The sequence below is a fragment of the Odontesthes bonariensis genome, chromosome 3 (genome assembly GCF_027942865.1).
Source record: "Odontesthes bonariensis isolate fOdoBon6 chromosome 3, fOdoBon6.hap1, whole genome shotgun sequence".
Classification (NCBI taxonomy): domain Eukaryota; kingdom Metazoa; phylum Chordata; class Actinopteri; order Atheriniformes; family Atherinopsidae; genus Odontesthes; species Odontesthes bonariensis.
Window position 1 is genome coordinate 13603148 of NC_134508.1, and position 24189 is coordinate 13627336.

A 24189-nucleotide genomic window follows, 5' to 3' on the forward strand; every position below is an offset into this window, starting at 1 on the left:
GACCTTGGCGTCGCGACCAACTGCATGCTGGGAAATGTAGAACAGACCGGTCTGTTAATCGTTTTTATTGCAATGCTCTCTTTAAATAGCAGTAATAATCTTCAAACAACAAATAAGTTTGTTCAATTGTTTTGAGAACGGATGAAACTTCAAGCAAATTAGCAAACAAAGAAACAATGGGATGGGAGGGGGGGGGGGGTCACAAAAAAAGCACATACAGGAAATCACCCTACATTAAATTGCAAACTGGATTTAAAAAATATATATACAAAAGCAGTATAAGAACTGCCAATTATCTGTTAAAATCGCTCTGCTGACAACATGTCTCAAACTTGCCATATTTTTTTTTCAATCATACACATCATTTATGAAAGGTTAGGCCTATGCTGTGCAAATATACTGTATAGTCTGGAGATTTACACATTGCTTCTGCTGACAATTATTCAATATATGTAGCTTCCAAATCACCCTGTTGCACTAGAAGATATTTAATTATGTACATATGTACAGGCATACACTGTCGACCTACAGTGCATGGTTTAGCTTGTGCTTGCGTTACAGAATCCTCACAATAGACTGCTCTCCCATACTGTAGAATGACAAGAACAATCTTGAGAACGAGGGCCTTTTTGTATTATGCACACTAGGATGTGACTTGATTTGAAGTATTTCAGTTTTAGATTTACAAACAACATGTCATGACATGTTTGTTGTTCACAACTAAATGAATTACCTTCAATGTGTCTTACCTTTTCTTTTGAAGAGTAAATTACCATTATATTCTTCTTTAATACTACTTCAGTATCAGTACCGATTTTGGTGCGTGATTTCTGAGGAAACTATTTCTCGTCTTCACCTAACTGATCAACTGAAAGAGTTTTTTTTTTTTTTTTTAATATAAGCAGGTCCCTTGCAACAAGAAACCACATGATAAAGGCTTCTGATGTGTTATTCTAGAAACAGCTAGGAGTTTCTCCAGTCACATTTTCTGAAAAATTGTTTACAACTGAGTGGCCTGACACATGCATAAAAAATATGAACACCTTTTCAACAAAATTATAACAAAATCACAAGATAAGGAAGCAAATTCAACTCATTCTGAATTCTACAGACAAATGAATAATATTGAATTGAATATACCAAATATTCTTGGTAAAATATAGTAAAAAGCTCTGATACAGTGCCTTTCCATTCTAAGATGGCAAGGTATGTTGGGAATTGTCAATGAACAAACTAGTAGTTGTAACACAAGGGAAGAATAAGAGGAAACTGGGGCACACTGAGACAGAAGGTTCAGTTAAAGAGAACTAATTTTAAACATGACTAGAAACCAACTGTTTTCAACTTGATTGTAAGTCCTTGATAATGGTTTGTTTTTACATAAAAAAATGCTGTTTTCAATTAAGGGATTCACACTAAGCTGAATTCAAATGTATTTGTGCCATCAAAGTGCCTTGAATTCCTCCCATCAGCATTTCACTCCACCTTTTCCCATAGGGCACATGAAATATCCTTTCCTCTCCACCCTGCAAAGGTTTAGAAGTTGTTGCTTCTCCAAGTCGAGGTCCATGCTTGTCTGAGCGGATGTGATATACGCAGGATTCTAAAGGATGTCCAGTGTTAGAAAAGTCGAAATTGGATAATACATCTTCCACATTTTCACAGGATTAATACGCAGAAAAGGATGCAGCCGTGTCCCATGTTCTTTTCCCATTAACTACGTAGCAAACTGTTGATAAAATGCCAGTTTGACCCTTTCGATGTGATGGCACAGCTTTATGGCTGGTCCCAGCTTCAGGTCCATGCACTCCTGCACTGTTGGGAGGTTCAGCAGTAGCAGTGCCTGTCCATCAATCTCCTACAATCACAGTTTAAAAAAAAGGTAAAATGAGATGCAGTTTCTACATATATACTGCGTTATTATCGACTTAAGTCTAAAATGCTCTGACAAAATCTTGAAATCTGACAGTGAATATAATCCAAATTAATATTGTCTGTGCAGTAAATGAAGTATTTCTTACTTGATCCAAGAAAATCCTTGCCAGAGGTGCACAGTCTGTGGTCCTGATGAAGCGAACTACATCAGAAACACTCCACTCCAGTGGGCTGGTATCCAAACAAAGCTTCTGAGGAGGCTCAACCTTTGAAGTCTACAGATACACAGATACAGTGCTTAAGATTCAGATCTTACAGCTCGCTTAAAACTGATGCCAAGATGGTATCGAACCTAAATATTTCAGAAATTAAACATAGTTTGAGTCTCTGTGATCTCAAAAGCTTTAAAAAGGCACTGAGAACAACTGTTAAATACGATTTCTCCAGATTTCACCATTCCAGGATAATTTACTACAATATACTGCATTGCGATCAACATTTAAACAACAATAAAATACATTTTAAATAAAAATTGCAGATACAAAGAGAATAAATAGAAATACTGCTAAAGATGTTTTATCTTTGTAATTTTCATTACCTTGGGTGAAGGAGGGTGGTTCTCATCGTCGGAGAACGAAGGCGAGCGGGGTTTCCGGCGCCTGCGTGAGGGCCTTGGTGTTGCTGGTGGGGAGGGAGACGGTGTGGCGGGCTGAGATTTCCCAACAGACTGCTCAGAATCGTCCTGCTGATCATCCTGTATCTCAGAGCCAGAGTCCTCACTCAGGGAATCATCTTCATCCAAGTCTTCTTCCTCTCCACTTCCCTATGGGCCAGATATAATGACAACAGTCTGTTTACACAGAAACAACAATCACTTTATGTCATGCCTCATGAAGAAGATCCATGTGTCTTGTACCTGTGGAGACCCAGCAGGTGTGTTGTCCACTGAGGCTGAGGAGCGTCTTTTCTTATGTACAAAGAGCTGCTTTCTCCTCTTCCTCCTCCGTCCTCTTCTTTTTACACCACCCTCCAGATTGGAGTGGCCCCCAGGTGGACGGCCAACACGTTTACTCTTCTTCTTTCCATAGTAATATGCTGGTGAAAACACGGTTACAGTGAAATGTGGTATAGCTAATGGACCGTAACATATCAGACACACAATTTACGGAAATCAATTAAATATTATTAAAACTTTGAATCATTGAAATTTTCCAGGGAGAGATATTGATACATATGCTTTTAATGTGTGTCTGAGTGATTTGACAAAGGGAGAAGCAGCACTTATTCCTCTGCTGCTACCATATTGCATCCTGTAGTGTTCTTGTACTGTAGTGCAGCTGCAATAAACAAATATGTGATTTCCCCCAGCAAAACTGCTCTGAACCAGATGAAAGAGTGCAATTTTCCACCAATCGTGTCTACTTTTTCAATTTTCATCTATATTTATTTAAAATTAGATATTCTAAAGCTCTTTCGCCCTGCGTTATGCAGTATTTTTGATTCCCCGGAACAAATTGAATCATTATCATTCATGGCCAACACACATGAAACAAATGGAAGGTTTCTGCAAAAGTGAGAAATTAGTTAAGAAGTTTTAAGCAAATTAGTTTGAGAATTAAAATTTGAGTTTTGTACATTTGGTCCTTAAAAATGATCACCACAAAAAGGAGAATTGACCAGGTGAGGATTTTTTTCCATTCCAATAAAAGATTCATTATTAATTTAAGTCAGAGTTTTGGACCAATTTATTTACCTGGAATGTTGCTTACACAAAATTGAGTCCATACTAATGATATAATGTCAAAAAATGTTAAAAGCAGACTTTACCAAATACCATCAGGTGTGTTGGCAGTGTTGTATAGTAAACATTTTGTTATCTTCTGAGTATTTCTTTATATATACAGAATCAAATCTTGTCAAAATCCCACAAATAAACGGATTTTCTAATAAATGTACAGGTACGCCTGACCCACTTTATCTGAAAACTACTATCAAAATGGATGTAATGAAAGTACAAACAGCATAAAATTCAGCCGCATTAAAATTCAAATTAAAGGTCACAGGATTTGGTTTAGTATAATAAAAACACCACAACCCTTGAAGTGTGCACTATGAAGACATGAAAGTGTGTTGTTGTTCCCGTTTTGGATTTGATCCTTTACATCGGTTTACTGTCTCCTTCTCTGCGTTTACATATTCTGTATCTTAATTCAGCTAAATTCCCAATGAAGCTACTCTCCTTCACATATTTTTGTTTTGTTTTGTTAGGCAGTAAAACAAGTCAGAAATCGGATTAAAACGTGTCTCGTTTGAAAGCATTGCAAGGTTTGGTTCTGCCCTGAAAAAATCTTTATTTTCGAAAAGCAGCCTCATCTGCAAAAACGACCATCCTCTCTAAGGTGAAACACATAGTGTGTACGGTGATTTCGATGTTATATTCATATGAGAGATTATCAATCACTGAGAGTTTAAGATGTCTCTAACATTTTATTTTAGTGATGGATGTCTGCCTGTTTATGTTATAAGAGCAAGGCAGTTTGTTCAGTTGCTTCTGGTTCCCTTTCTTCTTCTGTTGACAAACCAGACACTGCAGTGACTCACATCCCATCTAGTGGTACAAGATAATCAGTGGGGTTACATGGCACTGAAAGGATCAGATAATTGGCTAAATTACAATAAGGATGAGTTGAGCAAGGGTAATTCTCCTTGGATATATGGCGGTGAATGAATCAGAGGCACAAAGCATGTCATACTCCGATACGATAGGTCGCGCTGTACCCATTTCAACTATTGCTAATAGAGCCGCTTCACCACCAACAACAACAGCAAACTCAGGCATTCGAGAAAATGGCGAACGAAGAGCAAGATGAAGCTACACCCCTCTACATTTCGTTTGTGATGAGCTGCTTGTTGCACAAACACGATGCACAACGGATCATTCTCCATCGCGTTGTTTGTTTCTTTCTGACGGCGACAACAATTGAAATATGTCTCTCCTGACTTCCGGTTCATGACCCCGGGAAAAAAATCTCGAGCATGCGCAGAACGCAAAGTCTAATTCACCACGTGCTTCGCCCGTCTACAAGCACGTTTAATTTGACTTTCAACCGAGTTATCTCGGGGTCTTAATCCGATCGTGAGTAATCCGATCCAATTTCTTGTCAGATTAAAGGTGTCTACATGCACTTAATAACTCAATCTTATTGTAATTTAGCCAATTATCTGATCCTTTCAGTGCCATGTAACCCTACTGAGTGTTACAGAACAATCCGGTTCACACTAAAGATCTCTTAGCTGCATTACTCAGCTGCACGGTGCAAAGAGTTTTTTTTTTTGTAAGTAGAACTTCATGAGGCCCCCTCCCAGTTTTCTTGGTAACTGTTTTGATACAGTTTTAACATTTTAAAAACATATTTCATACTTTTTGTTACCAATTTCAATAAAAAAGCAGTCCTTTCAAATGATATGATTAATACTCTCTAAGGCCCATTTGTAGTTCTACAAAACCACCTACTGTATTTGGTCTTGGTGAGGACAGAGCAGTTCTCTGAACAGTGCTCCAGAACCATGCGAGGTCCAAACAGGTTTGGGCAGCACTCTAATTTAATGCAAGTTTTCCTGCAGAAGTCTGCCACACGGTCTGCAGTGCGGACAATTTCCACTGTGGCCCGGTAACTCTTTCCCTTGTACCTGATATTTAAAGAAAAGCAATGTTAAACAGGCAGTTCTTAATCTTCCAAATGTCTACAGAAGGCTTGGTTGAAAAAAAAGCTGCAGTCCTTCATAAACATAAAGGCAAAATGTGTCTTATATCCATGTGTGATCGTACAAAACATGCTGTAACCAGAGGGTCTCTCTAAAACGTCAACTTAATAACTGCTTGACTGAAGAATCAAAAGTGTGAACAGGTATCTATTTGTGCTTCAAGTGGGTTTTTAATTTAGCATGTGTGCCCAAATAGGCCAGCTGTGAACACTTGCACTATACCAGAAGGTTCTTTAAAGAGCAGAGTATTTTGAGCTTTCAATTAAAGGGTGTTTCTCCTCACTTGGCTTTGAGTGTCTCTCCATGGCCTTGCCAGCGGCTCTCCTGATCCAGCTGCAGCTCTCTCAGCACACGGCTGGGCTTGTATGCAGAGTTGATCAGCAGAGTCAATACCTGAATACAGGATGTGAATAGAAATGAGATACTAAAAAAGGTATCAGCAGGTCGGAGGATTAGGTTTCATTCTTTAATAGATTTATGAGTTGCATCTTGATATCGGAAATCCTTTATCGCTTTTCAATTGTACATATACACATGTTGATGAAAGCTATCAAAAGCCTTTACTGATGTCTGTATTTTCCATCATTGATAAGGGAACTTTTTTTTCTCTCCTTTTTTCCCCCCCAAGTTGATATTCAAAGGTACCACAACTAGTTGAGCATTTATTCATGGCCTAGCTGTGCTCACAGCTCTGTAACTATGGCCCAGCAGTTCTCTGCATTAAATGCTAACTGAAGCATGACAACATGCTCACACTGACGAGCTGCTAATGTTTAGCACTCATGGTGTCTGGAATGTTAAGAATGTTTGTTTTGCATATTAACAAAAGCTAATCTACATCTTAAAGACACATGTCATAAACAAATGTCAGATCATTAAGAAGGCACGGCAGGAAGGTGTGGTTGGAGCTACCTTTTTCCAGATTGACTGGTTGCCACTGGCTGCAACAATGTTAGGTTTGTGCGTGAAAGTTTTTTTTCCCCTGTAAATTTAAAACAAAATGTGGAGAAGCTTCTTTTCTCTAAAAGCTCTTTTGTGACAAAAACATTCAACAACTAACCTTTTTCTGACTTTGTGAACTAACAGTAGATGACCGACTAAACCCAATTCAAACTGTTTCCGTCTGTCGCGTGCACCTGCTGGCACGATAACCGAAGTAATATGAAGTCTGAATACTAAAATGTTTCCGTCAAGTGGGGGTAGGTGCAACAGGGCTGCATTTAGATTGGAATGTTGTTGGACCTTAAGGCACTTTTCCCACAGGCAGTCAGTCAAAAAATAACCTGTGGATGTGACACAGGATCCAGACCTGAGCTAGTTTTAACCACAATAATGGAATCAAAAAACGATGTAAAATTAAAGAATGCCTTAATGTTACAAATGTGAAGCTAGGTGAGTTTCACATCTGGAAACTTTCCTTTCTTATAAATATGTTTAAGATATTAAATGAAACGCAGGAAAATGCACAAAATCAATTAAACCACTGTGTGAATAGTCAATGTGTGAGAGTGTGCATGGTCAGAGTCCAGGGGGAATGTGTAGGAGCGGAATTCAGAAAAGGGTCCATTAAGTCCTACGAAAGGTGGACAACCCAACCTTCAGAGACACAGCTGGCCAGATGCTTAGTGTTGCTAAATTATGGATCCCCATCAACCTGTAATTTTAATATCTGCAAGTATTCACATTTTCACGGAGTAAAGGTTTTCCGGACTAAGATTTTCACAAAATTTTAACTTTTAAAAAGGAAGATTAATGAAAATACTTTTCGATACTTGTGTATCGGACTGGTCACGAGTTACAATCATTTGGCTGAAATAACAGCCACAACCCCTTACTTATGTGTAAATATTGTTTTAATCTTCAAATTAACAGCTGGATTCTCACCTCTTTGAGCACAAGGACACAGTTTCCAGGGCCAATGAATTGAGGCAGCTCAGCGATGCGTCCCTTGTTGAGGTAAGGGCCTGAGAAGCAACGGTGGTTGAAGTAGATCTTGGGACAACAGTATTTTCCATTTCCCTGCCCTGCAAGTGTTTCCAAAAAAAACAAACAAAAAAAAACAGATATACACGATGCAGCAACCACAGACTGAACAGTTATCCTGCAAACTGAACATGCATAGTTTAAGATCCTAAGATCTACTCACCCATCTCAGACTGGTTAGCCAGCTGCTGTTTGACAGCGTCAGGTGATGAGGACTTCAGAGGAGTCCTGCTGTAAAGTGAGAAAAACTAATCAGACGTTGAAAGGCTTTGAAATCTAATTAATTCAAAGCAATAAACTAATCAATACACCATCCCTTTTTTGTATACTCACTGTTTCTCTGGCTGCACAACAGCGATTTTCCTTTCTTTCTCAACTGAAAAACAAGGAAAAGACTCATTTATGCCCAGTTACCATATTACATCTTGTTTTGAGATATGGGTAAACTAAAGATTATATATTGTCTATCAAGTTTTTAGCAATGGTTTAATTGTTGAAGCATTCTGAAGATCACAAGCATCTTCTGTGATGACTCATGTTGCATACCTGAGGGCTTGATGGGGTAGACCAGCGGGTAGCCATTTGTCTCACACCAGCTGACTGGAAAGATGTCGAGGGAATCCACATGAACTATCAGCTCAGGCATTGGCTGCTTCAGACCTACAAAAACATACACACAGCTATTCAGCTACCACTTCACAATCATTGCAAACTCAATTCTTACACTGGCACAGATGGCTTAGTCGGAGTGACTGGAAGTGGGATTAAAATCCTGCATAAAATCCTGTATTACTGTTTGACTAATTTTGAGCTATAACAATTAGCGTTCCCATAAAAATCGATTATCATAAAATATTCAGAAATACTCGCTACAAAAAAATCTGTTACACCAAGTTTGGTTTACATCCGTGGATCAACATATTTAGGCGCTCCAGGGCAGAAAAATAGTGCATGGCCACCAGAAGTCATTCTATTCATGGACCGCATGCTTACAAACTTTACAGCAGAAGTGACCTTTTTTTCTTTTCTTTGCGTGGTCCAAAAACTGCTCATCTCCACAGCTAGTTTCTCCTCTCATAATTCCTGCACTGCGTTGAACACCTTGCTAGCTGAGATTTCAGGACATAAACTCAGACATTATTGCCTCCTGGACAAGGAGATTGTGTTTTAATTCATTCAGTTTGCTTGTTTTGTTTCTTTTTTCTTTTTATCAGTATGATTTCCTAGAATTGGTAGATTTGCATGGGAGCTTTACCAGAGGTGGGACATGGGCTCACTAAGAAGTGATAAATGTTTTGATATTGATGTTATGGAATACATTTTGGACAGCTATTGACAAGTGTGTTGTTACTTTGAGTGACAGGTGAGTACTGTGGCTGTAAACACAGTGCCCTTGGGTCGTCAGCCAGTAAAAAAAAAAATAGTGACAGCTATTTGAGGCTTCAAAAAGCTAGTCCATAAACTAATGGGTGACATGTGCTGGCAAAACAGTTTTTTCCCCCCTCTATATTAAATTGTGAGTCTAAAAGTGAAGTGAAGAAGATATCAGGGACAATGCTGGAGACAAAACTTTGAAATATGGACCGGTGAAGCAGGGGATCGCTTCACTCACACTGGAACTGGTGAGGGACCACTTTACGTCCTGAGCAAACAGTTGCAGCTGCTGCAGCTTAATCTGGAAGTAAAGATAGTTTTTCCTATCTGTAACTTTGGCTTTTGGGTATTTAGTCAAAAAAGATAATGTTATCCAAAATCAATATCAAGCTTTGGAGTTGGTGCAGGATTATTTTCAAAACAACAATCCTTTCTGTGAATAAGCCAAATATGCTGTTGTATGAGTCCAAGTCAGCTGAATTCTGTTTACAAAAAAAGAGGAAGAAAGTAAAAATTCTACCAGGTTATTTCTCTACATGTCCCAACAAGGTGTTTTGTGCAATGCACAGAAGTTAAACTCGTTAACGTTCATCCACTTTCTTTAGCTAAACGCATACCTTCATTACCCCAACTCACCTTCCAGGCTGAGCCAAATGTATTGCCCTTTGACCCTGGTGACTGTTGCCACGTGAATGTTCTCAGGTGACAGCGGGTTGACGGCCTCAAGTTTCATTGCCTCTTTGAAGCTGTGCTCGCACTGCTCCTGGAAGGTAAACAGAAGGGGTCTAGGTGGTTGTGTGTTGTGTAAAATTTATCTCTCTGCAAACACAACATAATCAGTCTCTGGTAAAAGTCAGCATGGGTCACCCGTTTAAAGCCCCATTACAGAGACATTAAAGACATTTTTTCATCACTGGTATTCCACTTTGCTGTCAGTCACATTAAGGCACTCCGATTTCCCACGTTTTGTTATTCATGACCAACAAGTTGCTGAGAAAAACACTTCTGTCTTGGATAGCAAACTGTGAGCTATATGATCTTTCAAGTAAGAGACACAAAACTGGAAAACAGAGCCAAACAAGTCTTCCAGCAATAGTGCTAACATGTCTGCAGTGGGAAAACCATACAGCAAAATGGAATGCTGTTCATTCAATGCAGTTTTCTTTTTAAACAAGTGTCCAGTTTTCCTGTTCTGCCCTCAGCGTTGGGTCACATCTAAATACAAAAAGATACAAAGATTTTGTTCCACTTCATCTCTTTGGTGGAATGCTTTGAGCATTAAACAAAAGAGGAGCTCTTAAAGGGTGTAAAGTTAGTCAAAGGGATGTATTCAATGCTGCCTTTCAAAGGCTGAATTATGATGACATTAAAATCCAAACAAAATCTAATTCAATCATTGTTTCCTCATCAGTGAGCAGCATCTCCAAGAGGGTTTGTGTGCAATGGGTTTCTTCTTAATATCTTACATGTTGGAAATTATGTCTGCTTGGTGGTGTGGTGGTTAGCATCGTTGCCTCAGAGTCAAAAACTGTGAACCCCCTGCCTGCCCGCCCTCAATTGGATTAGGCGGATATGAACAATGAGTGGATGGACGTGCATAATATCTAAATGGAGGCTGACTTACAGTTGGGAAGCAATGCTGCGGAGCGGCCTCAGCCTCACACTGTTTCAGGTAATCTGCCCAGTCAAAGTCTGGGCCCTGGTATCCTGTTCATGATAAAGTAGACACAAAGAAGACAAGCTTTGTGAGGGCAGATTGGGAGAAAAGGGTGTAATCACCTTTATCAGTAAACTCTCAATATCAAGTTGTTATCAAGAGATATGTGTGACAGAGCAAACCTGGTGGGGGGCTGAGTGGGAGCCCATTTTTAAGACTCCACTGAGTAGGAAAGATCCCTGGACTGTCTCTGTGACACAGGAAAGATCGGCCAGCACCCTCCGACTCCTCTATACCACAAAGGTCGTCCATTGTCACCAGGAAGTATTTCTCGTTGAACACCTGAAGTATACAGGAGATCAATTTAACACTTGGAAATTGTCAAACGACACACCGGAGGCTTTTCAAGCTGATCGTAAAGTAAAGGAGCTCTCCTGAGCTGTGTGATGAAAGAAAACATTTGCTAATTGTTCTCGTTGTATTGATTTTCTCGCATGTGGATGTAAATGTAAAATATGAATAACTGAGACGAATAGACAGTAAACAAGACAGAGAGACACATTGCAGTGTTGGAGAAACAGATTCAAAGGGAAAGTCTGTTACCTTGGTGACAGAAGCAGGCCTGATGGAAATAGGTGCAGTGGGGTCAACAGCCTCTAGTTTCATCCCTTCCTTGAAACAATGAGTAGCGATACTAGGCTGATCCTGTTAAACACAACAAAAACAAATGTAGTGCGAGTCAGTTTCAAAAGCAAAGCTCTTCTTAAAATGATATTTCATTCCTCTCTGGTTCTGCAAACTGATGACTGCTGAGTATTGCAGGTAAGACCCTGACTGCTCATAATTACTTCACAGATGGGTTATCCCTTTATAATGACTCGTGTCAGTACTTTCCTGATAGATATATAGATAGCTAGAAAGACAAGCTCACATCAGAAAGAACAAATGAGAGCAGTGTTGGCAGTACCTTTGTAAACTCAGCAGGAAGAGCTTCATCCTGGGGAAGGTCACTGATCCTCTGTCTCACCTCTTCCCACTCCTCTTCAGTCCGCAGTGCTAACAGGTCTGAAGCAAACAAATACATACAAATCAGCTGTTGAAGACCAAGGCCCGACTTCCTGATTTCTGGGGTATAGTTTGACTATCAAACGCATAATGCCACATTTTACAAGCCAAATTGATGTGCCTGTTTTAGCACACACATAAAATAACAGCATGTACAGCATTTGCACAATGTTTTGTGAATAACTTGAAGAACATAAGCAGTAAAAGTGCCATATTAACTATCAGTATGATTTTTGCTGTAGAAGATACATCAGATGGGTCAGAACAGAGCTACAACCTGAGGAGCTTCATATATTTTGCATATCAACATGATCTAATTTACAGATTGTGGTCCTGAAAGAATGATCTCTTTAATCTTGTGTGGAGGATTTATTTCAAAGGTCCTGTGGGACAGCGTCACATTTTGAATTTTAGTCTCTTGTACCTTGTCTGATAACAATTAGCAATCAAACACTTTTGTTCTTTTTGCAGTCTTTTAATAAAATAATCACGGTGTGACTGGGGATAACAGAGTTAAACTACATGCTTGAACGTGTAGAAATGCAAATTCCTCAAATCTGCCAAGTGCCTCTTCATCTCAGCTATTACCCATGCCTCTAGTGGCAGTAAACGCCTATTTTCTTCTTTCCCCTCCAAACACAAATCTTTGACCCTCGTCCGTGCCACTGACCTGAAGGAGGCCGCAGAGTGCGGCCGTGCTCTTTGGCCCAGCCAGGTGGGTGAAGGCGTGGGTGGAGATAAAAGAGCCAAAGGATTGCTGGTGTGTCTGGGATGCTTTCGGTGCCCACCAGGCGCAGCTTCAGCCTTCCGCCAGCGTTTTCTTCCACCTCAGCGGGCCAGGCCAATCCCAGGTCAACTCTGTCCTGGAGCTCGACATAGCAGCCTGCACAAAGAAGCTCCACTGGGTCTCTACCACGCTGGGGCTGGGGGGGGCATGAGGGGTTGTATATGAGAAGTGGACTACACACACACACACACACACACACACACACACACACACACACACACACACACAAATGCACGTGGTCGCACGCCTCGGCAAGGAGAGGAATTTGTACCGGAGAGAAGGCACTGCACGACTAAGTGGCAGAACTGACGCAGAGTGCCTGAAAGCTAACTAATGGAATTTCACAGGCTGTTCCAACAGCAAATTTGCTTTTGATAGCACAACCTTGATGGTGTAAACAAATGCTCAAAGCTTTGTATGTTACAAACTTCATGCCAGGTGCAGATGTCTGACTTTATGACAGAGAAAATCTTATTTAGTTTATATTAAAACTGATTTCAATGGGCATTTTAAGAGTGATGTTTTTTTTCGTACATTTCAGCCTCAAAGACACAACAGTCGTTTGCAGATTCAAATCAACACAACAAAGACAGTAAAAACTAAAACTTTTACAACAGTAAAACAAAACAATAGTTCTTTCTATGTGTGTAAATGAGGACTGCGGAGATTCTAATTACCTTAGGGTATAAACAGTCCAGTTGGTACTTTTCTTTTGTCATTTAGGCTGAATTTGTCTCCCAACCAAAATGATTCTAAGCAGTCATGTTGAGCATGGCAACCTTAACTTTTTTTATTCACTGCTTTCTGTGCTCTTAATCAAATCTGACAGAGGTGATCGTTCAAGGCAATAACAGAGACTTCAAAGATTCATGCTAACACCCCGCCCTGGATGAGATTATCTTCTCAGCTCTAAGACGGACAGCTGCTCTGCTCCCCTGCCTTACCAGTTCCAGCAGGCTGGCAGGCACGCTACAATCCTCGGCCAAGGCCTTTTCCAGCAGAGCTTCCCAGTCTTGATGCTTCTCACGCACACCTGAAGTGGAAGATTCACACACAGCGTTTAGTTTATTGAGAAAACCACAAGGTGGTTGTTTCACTTTCTTCTACTCAGTCAGCTGCTGCCTTGAACCAAAGCATCAGCTATGAATAGAAAAAAAAACAAAAAAAAAACAGGACCTCAAATGGGAATTTAGTAGCAACCAAGTCCTTCAGTTTCTCTTTTGTGAATCTTAAATAAGTTTGCACATGAAGGCAGCGAGGTGCTAATCGGGTTACTATTTATTCAAAAACTACATACAAAAATTTGTTTCAGCACATGGCCTTTCCATGTTCAGACAAAACGGTCTTTCATGAAACTTGAAGCTCAGAAGGACACCGAAGTGTTTCACCTACAGGCCAAACTGAACAGAAATACATAAAAGTGCAACTGTTTAGTTGAGTGCTGCTCAAATATTGTAAGAAAGATTAAGATGAACTGAATGTAGTATTTCATGCAAAAAGCTGATGTATTTTTTACGTCATAGAAGTCAGCACCCAGTGGCCATCATTGGAGTTGCAATTTAAGACGTGTCCGTGTTTTTCTACAGTCTGTGTCATTAAATGACATTTTCATTCCCAACATGAGCAAGATACAAAAAAAAATGTATGTGCATGATGTATAGAGAATGTGAAGTTAGTTTTGAATTGAATTCATTCGTTCAACACTGGATTCCAACGTCAGCATTGTGTTACTACACTCAAACTGCAGGGTCAGCCTGTTTAGTTAAATCTCAGTCCATTTCTGATCCTCATAACCAAATCTTATAAATATCTGTTTGCTGCAAGTAAAAGAAAAAAAACAAAACTTTTATTTTTCAGTATGACTTATGAAATCCAATAAGTCTTCGGGAATATTATAATTTCTTAACTTGAAGAAATTTGCAAAACTTAAGGGTGTGAGCGTGCATGGTTGTTTGTCTCGTCTCTCTGTGATGGACTGCCGACCTGATGTGTACCCCGCATCACGCTCAGTGACAGCTGGGAGAGGCTCCAGCCCCCCTTGCGACCCTGAGTACGATTAAGCGAGGATGGATTGATGGATGGAAAACATAACGGGGGTTTCGACACAATGCTGGCTTGTTAATTAGCAGATCTTCCATTCAATGGTGTGATTCAATTTCTACTGTGAAGGTCCATCTCCTCGCTTCTCCTCTAGATTTGAACATTTTTAGCCAAACAAAAGCAAGCTACAATGGTCTTAAATGGTGGTAACGATCTAGCATTCCTCATAAGATGGCGCTCCTGTTCCAGCATGCAACATGGCGTGACGCATTTTCACATTCTCTATACAAACATTTTCAAAAATCAACTGATGGAAATCCATTCAAAAATAAGAAAAATATTCATATTTGGAGTATTTATTGGTTGATTGGTTCATTGCAAATTATTGATGTTTTTTTTATGATGAACCAGCTCTGATTAACCTCCAAAAAACAAAACAAAAAAACAAGCCAAAATCCCTTACCCTCAGGAGGTCTCATGGTTTTGCCATGTTGACGGCTCCAGCCCAAAGGGTGGAGGTCTGCTGTCATGATGTCACACCAGAAGTCCGCACGGCGATCATCCTGGTATCCCTCATAACGAAGCAGCAGCAGCTGGCCACATGTGGTGATGATGTTGGCCACCCAGTAAGTGTTGTCAGTTTCTGAGCGCACACATACCTCCAGCTTCATGCCCGGCGTCAGTCCTGTCTGCAGACCCTGGTCCACCTGAGATAGAAGCAATAAACAAACAACAGAAGAATCAAATAAAAGTCAAGACTTTCAGTCACCTGGATTTAAACCCATCTGTCTGCATAAGCTGATGCATTCGATTCAACTCAGTTCAATGTTACTTTATTATTACCAGGAAGGAAATTATATTGCTGTAGCATTAGTTATTATAACAATATAAAGTTACCCGACTGTTGTAAACAAAATTAACAATGAATCAGCTGACAAAAATGGAAAAAGTTGAATTGCAGCAGAGAGGAAGGCGTGGTAGATATCTTCAGGTCACCATTAGTGGGCTGGGGTCTTTGTAGCTTGGCAACAACTTAGCTGATGAGTCCACGTGCAGCATTGGCAGGTAACACAGGCGAACTCTCTCAGTAGACGACACGGGGTGGAACTGGGTGCAGAGAGGCTCTATCCCAGTGACAGGTCCAGGATTACACGATCTGTTGTTAACAAGCTCTGTAATCCTCCCCCTTCAATGCAGTCTCTGTCTGCCCATAGTCTTAAAGCTGAGTGGAGAGGTGTTCGAGTTGCTCCTGCTGCCAAGTCTCGATGCAAACAAATAATATCTTCCTGATTTTTATATTGGAGTAATATTTTCATTTTTATGCGTAGTTTGAAACTCATTATCAGTCTCTTTAAACATAGACGGAAACTTACATGTACATACCCCCCCACCCCCCCAAATCATTATATTATATATCATATAACATATTAAATATTATATATAACATATTATAAATCATTCCATAAAAGAAAAAGCACAACACTCAGTGTCTTTCTCCAGACTACTTCGCCTTTACTGTGTTGCCCCTCCAAACGCACAAAGTTGAAAATCTTTGCTCTTTGCAAAGGCATTGATGTTGTCAATTTTGCTTTTTTTCTCCTGGGCAACCAATCATATGGGCAGAAACTATCACCTTAATATTGACGACTATGGGGTGTGATATGTCAGACGGAAATTATGAGAACAAAAAATAGCCCATTAGAGGAAAGCTAATTGTTGGGACACTAAATGTTGACGGCAGTAATGCGTAAACAGAAATCACCTGCACAGTTGACAGTGGGGCAAAGAGAAACTCTGCAGGGCTAATCGTCACCCTGACTGTTGTGCTCCAACACCGTTTGCCACCTTAAAGGAATCCTACTTCAAATGGTTCCCTAATAAACCTTATATAGGACCAGACCAGGCATCTAAGAGTCGCACTTTCAGAAGATTGGCCTTTTTTATTATATTGATGTCTCCAGCGGATTGTGTCACGCAACAACCTCCTCCCTGCACTAAAGCTATCAAACGCTGCTGCGTCAGAGCAATTTTTTGGGTGAAAAGGCAGCAGCAAGCGCTTCCAAGCGCCCTGCCAGGGCTTTTTCGGGCTGACAGAAGCGCTATGTGGATGCCGGCCCTTAGCTGTCAAGGTTGTCACTTACATGTTTGAAGGCGTGATGGGGCACAGACACAGCTCCAGTCTCCTCCAGATAGTCATCCCAGCTAAAGTCAGCCACATCCTGGACACAATCTCCATCTGAAATGCATATAAACATTTTTCTGTTCCAACTCTTTTTCCAACATTTGATCTCACTCACTCACTTCACACAGCGGCTCACAGAGTAGTTCTTACCAGACTCCAGTGTTTCCTGGCTCATGCTGGTGCCCCCTCAAGGCCAAGACAAGGAGCTCTGAGAGGAAAGAGAGGAGGATTATTATCCTGAAAAAGGAAGTGAATGAGCACTGGTCCAAAGATCTGATGACACAAAAGAAAGATGCAACTGAATATTTTGAACTTAACCACCCTCCTCAGTGTTCTCTTTAGTCCAATATCACAGTGCTTGTGCTTAATTAAATGACTGCCAGTAGATCAACATGATTTTCAACAGTTACAAGATGTGTCAGGTGATACTGCAGCAGTATACCGCCACACAAGCCAGACTGCCTCTGCAAAGAGTCAAACAAAGCTCTGCAAACGGTGATCAAGGCTTCCTCTAGCTAGCTACAGTAACGACTACATACTTCATGGTTGCTGACATCATCAAAATCCAGACATTAACGATAAGACAGAGCAACCAGATGGAAATACATACAAAAGCAAAACATTCAAATGCATTCATTTTCAAACTATGCTTCAAAGCCAAAAACGTGCACTGTGCAGCTGTTTGAATCCACCAGAAGGTCCTGAATTAAATGTAAATGTATTTGATTTATACAGCCCTTTACAGACAATCCTTACGGGGTACCAAAGTGTAAAGACAGCTGGGTGTTAATAACAGTGCTGCAAAATCTTCAATAAAGTTACAACATTAATATTCAAAAAGCTTCTATCTGGTCTTGGACTTTGCACCTAAGTAGCACTCCAGATGGTATGTGATGGCTGGAAAATATATGGAACTATGCTAATCTCATCCAGTCTCACTTCTTCTTGTGAGACTCATTTGAGCTCATCTTTTAAAATCCCTTATTGTATGCCTTTCCTCGCACCAATGTGAAGATTCAGACGGTGCCTCGACGTGAATGTGGACACACACATCAAGCTTTGACACATAGAACTGACCCATGGCCTTGTGAAAAGCAGATGAAATAAGTTAATGCAACAAGAGAGGTGGCATGAATGCGAAAGACGGAGCGCTGGGCGTGACAGCGGTAAAGAGCGCGCTGTATGGGATGCTGAGGATCTGTCGGTGCAGCTCCATTCAGCTGCCCTGTCAGGCTCGTCTTTGTCACATCTGACGTCTCTATTAAAACAAGTGCCGCCATCAGAGGCCACCCCCCCCCTGACCACCGGACTGCCACTGCGACCCCCGTGCTCCAGCGGGATCACCCACGACCCTGCACCAGACTTTCTCTGTCTTTCTCCCCCTCCCTCCAGCACTGAGAAACACAAACCAGAGGGCCTCATTGTCCTGTAGAAAGGAGGGGGGGGGGGGGGTTTCACCATTCTGACACAAGGCGAAAAGAAATGAGCCATGGAGAAAAGAGTAGAAATAGAAAGCTTAAGTTAAAAAGCTAACTGCTGATTCTGAGCATTAACAATAATTTATGAATTCATGGAGGGTTGTCACATTAATTGCACTTTTATAATCCTACAAACTTCTTCTAAATGGCTTTCATTGCCTTTATCTGTTGTGTAAATGTGAATATGTTTGATAAAACTGAAGAGAGACACAACAGACTCTGACATGCCCAAATATAAAAAACTGTCCGTGTTAGACTGTCACTTGTAAGTGCTCCACCAACTGCAGCACTTCTGACCTCTGTCTGTACATTTCCAAATGAGGCTCATATAATTTGCTTCCACTTATTAGACGGCGTCGGTTGTAGTTTTCTGTAGAACCTCTCTTCGTAAAAACAGCTCGGCCCTGGAACACAGGAAGAAAAGCAACTTCCCCTGTTTCATACAGTAAATGATCTGTGTAGACCACAGTTAGCGGTGGCAGTCAGCCTGAATGCTGCACCGATCGAGGCTGAGTGAACCTCAGAGAGAAAAGGCCAAATGTGCACACACCAACGCCAAAGTAAACACACAACAAACAAGCACTCAGAGACAACTGAGATCCGTGCTACATCCTCTCTACAAGCACTTACTGAATCATATTCTCATCAGCACTTAACATGCCACAGAGCTTCTCTAAAAAAGCCTTTTTGAAGGCACAATCAGACAGCACACACACACTCAAAGCTGTTGAACGTTTCCCCAAACACTACTTAATGGCATGTGTGGTTCACCGGTGGATGACTTTACAATATAAGCAGTAATGTAGCAGAAAATAGATAGCGAATTAGTATGTTCTCTTGTTAGTGAGGATGCACATAATATCCAGACAGGGTGATATGGACCAAAATTTATATTCCTGTACCTTAAGATCAATTGGTAATACACAACATAGACCACTGTATTTTTATACCACTGTATTTTTAATACAGCTGAATCTCTATTACACGCCTTTATGGTTTTGTTATCAGTTAACAATCATCAGTTTAAATAGTCACTTCACTGCAGCTCCTAAAGACTTCAAGCTAACCAGCGGAATCCATCCCTGCTATGGAAAGTTCATCACAGACAATGGCTGTGCTTTGATGTCTGGGATATCTAAATTTAAAATAATCACACAGCCACACAGTTAAGTCATGCGCAGCTCGCTGCCGTGCAGTCAGCTGAATGTGCTGCCGCCACTCACTGAGCGGGGCAGACAGAAAGAGGTGTCGAGGGAAAAGCTGCCCTTTGTGCTCCCAGTGCTTCTGTTGGGACTTTTTTTCAATAGAAAGTAGCTGCAGTTAGCGCAGAAAGTCACTAGATTTGTTGCTGGGTGCCTTTTTGGGAAGACAAAAAAAAAAAAAAAGAAGCAAAAAATATGTAGGCCTGATGGAGCAACAATGAGGAATAAGTTGTGAGTGAGTCTGCAGCTCAGTGGGTTTGCTGGCAGGCGCAGAGGGGGAGGGAGGGCAGAGCCGAGTAAAGAGGAGAGATGTAAACACTGGAGGTGCTTTAGGGCTTCGGTAGTGTTATGCATCTGCTTTACAACAGTGCTTCACAAAGCATTTTGTGTAAATGGGTAGCATTTTGCTGCAACTTAGTGGCTCTCCTACAACGTATACGGAACAACCTGAGGTGTGAGTTGGTGATGAAGCCGTTGGTCCTTTAGCTTTGCAATGCCGTGGAAACCACAGGAATCATGATGAACAAAGATATGCTTTGCGGTGCAGCAAACGCAAGTCTTAAGGATGGCTAAAATTGTCCAGTGCAGCTATTGTCTTTGGTTTCCACCAATTTCTGTTTATGTCTATCTCTTTTATCACACGTAGTCCTCTTTGTGATGAAATGTCTCGTTGTCTACCCTCTTCCAGCTCAAGACAACTTTCAACCAATCAGCATAACACTTGCTTGTAGCTTCATCTTTGAGAGCTATGTGCTGAGCAGTGAAGACAGATACAAATGTGCTAGCATGAAACAGATGATCTAACTCATCATCAGAGTACGTGGATATAAACTGTGCTATATCCTTTTATGTCTATGTTGAAAAAAGCCCGACAATTCATCATTGAAGATTTAACCAATCATTTCTTGGATACAAAGAATTCATTTTCACCTACTTCACTTATAAACAGAGTATAGCTGCTTGGGATGACACGGGTTCTGCCCACGTAGGGCAAAAGATTTAATTAAAAACAAAGTTAACTTTCATCTAAGTATTTTGGATAAAAACATATCAGAACATGAAACCACCAATTTATTTGATCGCTCAAATCACCACCGTCGAGCTTTTAAGCCAAGGACAAAGCCAGATGCCACCCTCCAAAGAAAGCTTGAGCCTGAACCAATAGAGGAGTGATTGAACCCATTGTGTTCTAATGAGTCAACCAGTGTGCAAAAATATCTTACTTCTCCCTTCATATCCTGGAGTAGTCAATTTTGCATTTGCATTGAAGCAAGTAGTTTGCTATGAAAGAGTAAAAAGTAACATTTTCAGCTCAGACTGATAAATTGGGTATAAATTCTGGGCAGATGCACTCGCCTACAACCCCCCCCCCCCATTTATGAAATGTGTTATTCTTTCCTAACTGACCCATTTAAGACAGCCTTTTCTGGTCAGTGTTTTGTTTTTTTAAGTAATTTCATATCACAGAAAAGTTAAATATAGCAATTTCAGCGCGGGGGCTTCTTACACAGTACACACTCTCCAACATACACAAAACCTATTTGCATCTCCCTGTTATTTGTGTGCCTCAAACACCATGAAGAGTGATGTGAATTTGGACCTGAGGTGCTATCAAACCATCCTAATGTTTCTTTTTCTTAAGAAGTCAATCAATCACCATCACGCTGACAGATTTTATTCAAAGAACGTAGTTTTGAGTTGGTTCAAATGAAATCAAATCTGTTGATTTTACTTTTCAGTAAGTTATTTTTTTCTGCAAAGAGGAAGACTATTGGACATAATATTTGTATATATATATATATTTTTTTGCAGCTTTGAATAATTGCACTCCTCTGTTTTGGCCGAGGATAATGCCTTTTTGATTAAATAGTGGCACCGTTGCGTGGCTGGGGTGAAACGGCTCTTCAGAGAAGTATGGTAGCTTTAAATGCAACGTGGTCCTGTTTCAATGACACATAAAAGCTGTTAACGTGATAATGAGCAGCCTAAAGGTGGTCCCCCGTCGGTTTCTGAGACAGCCTGTATCCCACGCCTCCAAAGGTAATTTAAAAAATGGAGAAAAAAAAAAAAAACTTCATGTTCCCCAGCAGCATAGTCATGGAATATATGGTTGGCGACAAAAAAGGGTTACCAATTAACTTAAAATTGGCCTGCTCATGGGGATGGGGATGGTGACACCCCCCTCACCCCCTCCCATGACTGTCAAACAGGCAACAACTCCAGACCAAACAGGGGGAATTGAAATAGAAAATGCACAAATCACCCCCCCCAAACACAAAGCACTGATTAATAACAGACATTTGACTCAACTGCTTCGTGCACTTGCAGTCGAAAGCTGCTCTCCTTGCCGTCGCGTAGCGGCACGTCAAGCGGAGCAGCGCGCTGCTGCCAACGGATCACTCAAGTTGCACAATAGGGAAGTTAAGGGCCAGATGAACATAAGGCTGCGTGGAGTCAACGTGCGATTTAACAACACTATCAAATCGCGTAGCGCATCACGCCGTTGATCAGCGTTTAAAAGCAGAGCCACAGAAACGCGAATTAGTTTATGTAGCGTTTGGAGATCGCTACACAAGACACACAAATCGGATGAGGTCGTGCAACCTTCATTATGTAAGACTTGGAGATTCCAAATATTCTGAATTATTCGAGGCCAAAACAAAACTGTACGTTTACGTGCCATCTGTGAACTGTATCCAGCTCAAGATTGCGTTGCTTGCTCGGACTATCCGCAGCGTTTTAGAGGCAGAGATGGGCCATGAATGGCTTTGCGGAGACACTACAGCGCCGACGGTCCAACTTTCACACTGAGCACAACATGACACATACCAATTCAAATGGCTGTCTGATGAATAAAAACACCACCCTTTGGCGTGTGGCGGCCGCGGCGGACTCTTTGGACACATGGCAAGATCGCCCGTGTCCGAGTCAAGTTACTGAACGTCACGGCTTGAGCAATAGGAGCAGCCTGGCGAGCAATAAGGGCGCTTACACTCGACCGAGCCCGACTCATCTTTTTGAGAGACGGGAAAAAAGACGAATGCGCCACCTCTGTGCAAAACACCGCTCGGAATTTGTGACAAACAACACAGAGTATGTGAATATTTAGTCGCAAAATTCGCTCCTTACCGCTAAGTAGTTTTTCCAAGTCGGTTTTTAGATGCCGTTCCTCTCCGCCTGCTTGCTCGTAGCAACGTTAACTCAACGTGAATAAAAAAAGTCGGAGCCCCGGTTGAAGGCTTCACAATAAGACGCCCGCGTGGTCACAACCGTTGCCCAACCAACGCGCGGGGCTTTTTGTGTCGGGAGTAAAGTCGCCCTGCTTCCGGTGTCGCTCGAGCGGCGGCTCGTTAGCTTGACGCACTTCTCGTTCACGACCTCATTCCAATATGGCACAAGTGGCCACTGCGCATGTTCTGCCGCCTATATGCCTCTGAGCCTGGCTTCATCATCACACCGACTTCCATCTTCACTCACACAATAAAACATCACACAACCGGAGTCCAGACTCAAATTTATGGCACACACACACACAAAAGAAAAGAGAAACGCCGACCATTTTCCGCTTGCGTTCATTCATATAAACAGAGGGCATCGATCCGTTCGGGTCGTAAAAAAGGGGTTTATCCCCAACGGTATCAACACTTAGTTAATGTTAGTGGTTGAGCTGGAATTAATTGCTCATTTGCTCGACCCGGTTTCGATGAGCGGTGTTTAGTTTGTCACAAAAAGCAACGTATGCTGCGAAGAAGCAGGCGATGTAATGTGTTGCTGATAACCCCCATTTATTTCCTTCTGGTGTAATTATATATATATATATATATATATATATATATTTAAAAAAAAGATACCCCTCACCAACACGCTGTAAAGGGTCACTGAGTCCGTACTTTTTTTTTTTTTTTCATTAAATCTGCATAACACTTCACTGCGAGCGAACATAAATTGTGTGTCATTGCACAGCGGTACTTGTGCTGCACAGAGATGTCAAGTCGGGTTTTTTTTTTTTTTTTGCAGGAGAGGGCGGGAGAAACTGCTGGAAATATGCGTCGACAGTGAAAGCAATGCTCAAAGTCCATTCATCTGATATTACATACGCGCTTCCTGAACGGAATAAGTGTATTTCTCGACTTCCAAAGCCTTTCTTCAAGCGTTCGAGCTCAAGCCCATGTCTGAAACACATTTAAATCGCCCACTTGTGCCGTAGACAGGCTACTGTCTCACATAATCCTCCACAATAGATCAAGCCTTTGGATACCCATTATGACAAAAGAAAAAAAAAAGGGCGCGTATTTGCATGCGCCCAGGTGAAATAAAAAAAACGTTGCTCATATTAAAACTGGACTTGCATTAACTGACGAAATAATCGGACGTTCAGCGAGCCACGAATGAATCCAAAAAGAGCAGGCATTTATTCCCAGATTTATTCCTGTATTTGATAAAAGTAGAGGTGCTGACATTGTGAAGCCATCAGAAAGACTCACTTCGAGAACTGGCCACAGGAAATAACCATACAATTTCAACAAAGTAAATGACTATTCTTGGCTGTCATTTCATTTCTCAACTAATAGGTCTTTCTTTCAATTCTTAAGAATGGTATTCAACTTTGATGATGCAAATGTTGCGGAGCTGCAGTGCTTGCATGATGACACGCATTTCATTTTAATTCTTCCAATGTTTTTTGTTGTACACCCCGTAACAGACGGTGAGATGGGACAGGGGACAAGGGACAGAGGACAGGTTACAAGGCGTGCGTGCTGAGAGAACGTCTCCTCAGTCTT

General features: G+C 41.2%; 1 protein-coding gene across 1 annotated transcript; it reads right to left on the reverse strand.

Annotated features, from left to right (window-relative positions):
* Positions 1-49: 49 nt before the first annotated feature.
* On the reverse strand, positions 50-22634 carry sfmbt1 (Scm like with four mbt domains 1). The gene is made up of 21 exons (XM_075460402.1): positions 22538-22634; positions 16879-16936; positions 16688-16782; positions 15010-15253; positions 13451-13539; positions 12390-12642; positions 11622-11719; positions 11258-11359; positions 10837-10996; positions 10622-10704; positions 9634-9760; positions 8170-8283; positions 7957-7999; positions 7787-7854; positions 7525-7664; positions 5924-6033; positions 5390-5565; positions 2792-2970; positions 2474-2698; positions 2022-2150; positions 50-1858 (listed from the first exon to the last, which is right to left on the reverse strand). Exons 2-21 carry the CDS (start codon positions 16901-16903, stop codon positions 1718-1720), a joined length of 2601 nt encoding a protein of 866 aa, XP_075316517.1. The 5' UTR covers positions 16904-16936; positions 22538-22634; the 3' UTR covers positions 50-1717.
* Positions 22635-24189: the final 1555 nt, after the last annotated feature.

Excerpts from the sequence above, each read along its gene's own strand:
- sfmbt1 (XM_075460402.1), bottom strand. The coding sequence starts at position 16,903 with ATGAGCCAGGAAACACTGGAGTCTG. Across the intron at positions 8,000-8,169 it reads CTACCCCATCAAGCCCTCAG|TTGAGAAAGAAAGGAAAATC; the intron begins GTATGCAACATG and ends CTTGTTTTTCAG. Across the intron at positions 2,699-2,791 it reads CACCTGCTGGGTCTCCACAG|GGAAGTGGAGAGGAAGAAGA; the intron begins GTACAAGACACA and ends TCTGGCCCATAG.